Source organism: Drosophila pseudoobscura, chromosome X (assembly GCF_009870125.1).
Source record: "Drosophila pseudoobscura strain MV-25-SWS-2005 chromosome X, UCI_Dpse_MV25, whole genome shotgun sequence".
Classification (NCBI taxonomy): Eukaryota; Metazoa; Arthropoda; class Insecta; order Diptera; family Drosophilidae; genus Drosophila; species Drosophila pseudoobscura.
This window is the reverse complement of record NC_046683.1, coordinates 34,450,971-34,455,731: the sequence shown is the minus strand read 5'-3', so window position 1 is coordinate 34,455,731 and position 4,761 is coordinate 34,450,971. Positions and strand designations below refer to the sequence as shown.

Sequence of the window (4,761 nt, the reverse complement as noted above, 5' to 3'; positions counted from 1 at the left end):
TGGCGTGTGTACGTTCTCGGACTGAAATTTAAAATCATTACGGACTGTAACGCGTTTGCCATGACGATGAAAAAGAAAGACGTTCCATTAAGAGTAGCTAGGTGGGCAATGTATCTGCAGGACTACGATTACGAAATAGAACATCGTTCAGGATCGAAGATGCGACACGTAGACGCTCTCAGTCGAGTTGCTTGTTACGTATTAACAGAGAGTGTTATGCACAGGCTTAAGGATGCGCAGTGTGCAGATGAATGGACAAGGGTGGTCAGAAATCTGGTGGAAAAGCAGGGATACGAGGATTATTATATGGCAAACCAAATCTTATTCAAAGATCTAAACCGAGAGTTAATAGTTGTTCCATCTCAAATGGAAACCGAAATAATACAGATCGCCCACAGGCAGGGACATTTTTCGGTGAAGAAAACACAGGATCTGGTAGAAAAATCTTACTTTATCCCTAAACTAAGAAATAAAGTAGAAAGAGTGGTAGGCGGTTGCGTGCAGTGTATCTTAGTTAATACAAAAGCGGGCAGGCAAGAAGGGTACCTAACTCCCATTGACAAGGGTGATAAACCATTAGTTACCATGTCGGGCCGATGGAGATTACAAAGAATAGATATAATCACATTTTGGTAGTTGTTGATGCATTTTCAAAATTCGTTTGGTTGTACCCCACACGTAGTACCGGAGTAGAGGAGGTGCTGAACTGTTTAGAAAGGCAAGCAGTATCATTTGGTAACCCATTCAGAATTGTCACTGATCGTGGCGCAGCTTTCACATCGCACTTATTCAAAGAGTACTGTGACAAGCAGAAGATACAACATTTGTTAATAGCTACAGGCGTACCTAGAGGCAATGGACAGGTCGAGAGAATGCACAAAATAGTAGTACCGATGCTGGCAAAGATGAGCTTAGAAAATCCAGGAAATTGGTATAGGCACGTGGGTAGAGTGCAACAGATAATTAACAATGTCGAACCTAGGAGTACCAAAGTCGCCCCATTTAAGCTGCTAACAGGAGTAGACATGCGTATAGCGGACATAGCTGAATTGAGAGAATAGGTACAGCAGTCTCTCATAGGTGAGCTAGACGAAGATCGTGAGCAGTTAAGGAAAGAGGCTAGGGACAATATTCAGTCGTTGCAGGAAGAAAATAAGCGAGCCTTTGATAAAAAGAGAAAGGATGAAAAGCAGTACAAGGTCAATGACTTAGTTGCAATCAGGCGGACCCAATATGGTGTTGGATTGAAGTTGAGGGGAAAGTTTCTAGGGCCCTATAAGGTGGTCAAAATTCACAAGCACGGCCGGTATGATGTAGAAAGAGTGGGTGAAGGAGAAGGCCCTTTTAAAACATCTACGGTGGCCGAATTTATGAAGGAGTTCGGGGCGAACTCTATGTCAGGAGGGAATGTGGGATTTGGTGGGAGAGCAACAGAGTCTGTAGAGATAACAGAGGAAGTAACAGAGAGAGAGACTAGAAGCGGCCGTCGAACAAAGAGAGGAGAGAACACAGCCTCAACGATCGACGCCAATTAATTCGGTGCCAAAGTCTCACTCAGCCACACGCAAATTACGAGAGCAAATATCTGTGTTAATCAAAATATACTTAAAGCACAGCGACCGTTGTAATCATAACTAATCTTAAATAATATACATAAATAAAGACTAATTATAATAAAACCTGGCGTCCTGGACTAAAGTACAACTACGGAAAATCCGGGGCCACATCTATAGTATAGTATATGCGTGGATATTATGTATATCATGGTTGTAGTATACAATAATTTGCACATCGGGGGTTTAGTTGTAAAGTTGTCAAAAATATGAATTATTTGTTTTGTATACATATGATGTATATTTGGGGGCTGCTACTGCTACTGCTGCTGCGCTGTGTGTGCTGATTTTTATAGGAAATTTACTCCGATATATCAATTGGAATGGATGTGGTAAACGTGGGCGTCTCCAGCTCCTCGTGCTTCTTCATTTTGAGACTCTGTTGCAGCTTATAGTGATTGATAATGTCCTGGTCGGCCGGGCACGATTGTGTAAAGGCATCCAGCTGATACATGTGGTACATGTAATGCCACAGCGCTGTCAAGTGCGTTGGTATCTCAAAGTCCACAAAGTATTTGCCAGCCACACGGATGTGCTGTAGACGGGGCATCAGCTCACAGTCGAAGCAGCACATGGTGTCGCCCGTAAGGAAGCGTGTATTGCGATTGGCCAAATGGTCGTTGATCTTCTTAAGGTGCGACAAGAGGGCATTGTTCTTGGCATCGTCCTTCTTCACCAGCATCAGCTTCAACTTCACATACAGGTTCTCGATCAGAGTGGCCACCTCCTTGTCCTGCACGAACAGATTGTAGCCGCCGGGTATATTCTTCATAATGTGACGCTCGATCTTCTCGTTCTCCAGTATGGCTAGGCCGTTGTCAATCAGGATGGGCGGATGCGTCGCCTCGAAGCACCTGAAGACGCCTACCATCCTACTTTCGAAGTGTCGCTAGATATAGGACAAACTGTATTGGATCGGTCGAGAAGGAGACCTGAACGTGTCCGTTTCTTTCGTAAAGCCGAGTTTACGAAGCTTAATAATCTTATTAGGGATTTTGATTGGTCCGCTTTGTACTTGTGCACTGATGTCATAAAAGGTACAAACCTTTTTTACAATGCCCTTGGCATTTGTAGAAATTTAAAGAAGTTGGTTCTCCTACTTCTCACACTCGCTATGTAATAGCTCGGTCAAACTTTTCAGTTCTCTATGCTTAATGCTACCTAGAACTACCTATCTCGATGCAGGATACGTTGCTTAAACTATTCACCCTGTGCATTGATTCTTCTTGCTTCCTCCCATCTGGAAGGAATCGTTTATAATTCCTCTCCATAAAAGAGATAGCAAGTCTGAAGCAACAAATTATAGAGGTATAGCAAAGTTATCCGCTATTCCCAAAATGTTTGAAAAGGTTTTAACTCCGCACTTGCAATATCTCTGCAAGTCACTTATATCTCCAACTCAGCATGGATTTAAAGGGGAGGCGATCAACCACCACGAACTTGTTAGAGATTACCTCTTTCATTATTAAAGGCTTTCAAGGTAACTTACAGACGGATGTTATTTACACCGACTTTAGTAAAGCATTCGACTCTGTAAACCATTCCCTTTTAGCGCATAAGCTTGACCTTTTAGGGTTTCCTCCCAACCTCCTGAAATGGATTTCTAGCTAACTTTGTTCCAGGTCTCAAGAGTCGTCTTCAAAAACTCCCTCTCTTCAGCAGTGAAGGTTTCTTCGGGAGTACCACACGGCAGCCATCTAGGCTTACTCTTACTCTACACACTCTTTATTAATGACTTGCCTTCGGTATTAACATACTCTCAAGTACCTTTGTATGCGGATGATGTTAAACGGTGTGTCCAGTATAAGGACATTTCATTTCATTCTCGCTTGCAATCCGATCTCAGTAACTTTCAGTCATGGTTTTGTGCAAACTTGTTACACCTTAATGCCTCGAAATGTAAAGTTATGACACTTCACCGTTCTAGTCCCTTGTTGGCTCCATATACCCTATTTGGTGGTTCTCTTGAGAGAATTACCCTGGTGGATGATCTTGGTGTTATGTTAGACCCCAAGCTAAAGTTTTCTGCTTGGGTTTATAAAGAGGTGGTCAAAGGAATTTGACGACCCCTATATAACAAAGACTGTCTATACCTTGCTAGTTCGTCCGATTTCGGAATACGGCTCCACTGTATGGTGCCCTCAGTACAAAGTACACCAGGACCGTATAGAATCAGTACAGAAAAACTTTTTACTCTTTGCTCTGTAGGGCCTTAACTGGTATGAAGGTGTGAGACTCACATCTTAATCTAGTAGACTGCTATTAGTAAACCTGCCATCCTTAGTTAACCGTAGAAAAATGCTTGATGTGATTTTTATGCAAAACTTGATCAGGGGTGACATAGACAGCCCTGATCTGTTGAGCCGCATAAACTTCACGATTCCTATTAGACTCACTAGGAATTGTATACCGTTGTTCCTTCCACTTTGTAGGTCGAATTATTCCTTGTATGAACCGTTTAGGGTCTTATGCTCGGATTATAATTCCCTCTACCATATTATATCCACTACTAATTCTCTTCCTCTTATTAAATTACGAATCCTCACTCACCATTCTAGTAATTAGTAATTGTAGTGGTATTCGTAAATGTATTTTGAATCCATGTTTGGCTTCTTAGTAGTGTAGTGCTAATTTTCCTCGAGTATTAGTCTTAAAGCTATCTTTCCTGCATGTACGCGTTTGGTTCGGGTACGTACCAAGCGTCATGCGGTCGGTTGGGCAGGAGGAGGGCTGCGTTTTGCCTCGGATCCGCGCGTAACAGCCTTCTGCTGGTGTCACGCTGGCCACTTGACGGTGAGGTAATTGCATCGGCTCTTGAACGATGCAGTCAATGCATGTCAATGTCCATATTAAACTGTACCTGGATCTTCTTATACCCGATACTCAAAATGAGTATTGGGGTATATTAGATTTGTGGTGAGAATGGATGTGTGTAACGTCCAGAAGGAATCGTTGCCGACCCCATAAAGTATATATATGCTTGATCAGCATCAATAGCCGAGTCGATCGAGCCCTGTCTGTCTGTCCGTCCGTACCTCTGTCCGTCCGTCCGTCTGTCCGTCCCTTTTAACGCCTAGTGCTCAAAGACAATAAGAGCTAAAGCAACGATGTTTTGGATCCAGATTTCAGTGATATGTCACTGTTACGA

The 4,761-nt window shown here is 42.9% G+C and overlaps 1 protein-coding gene across 1 annotated transcript; it reads right to left on the bottom strand.

Moving 5' to 3' along the window:
- Positions 1–1,823: 1,823 nt before the first annotated feature.
- On the bottom strand, positions 1,824–2,484 carry LOC6899484 (chloride intracellular channel exc-4-like). The gene has a single exon (XM_002136012.3). The coding sequence runs from the start codon at positions 2,482–2,484 to the stop codon at positions 1,915–1,917; it is 570 nt and encodes a 189-aa protein (XP_002136048.2). The 3' UTR covers positions 1,824–1,914.
- Positions 2,485–4,761: the final 2,277 nt, after the last annotated feature.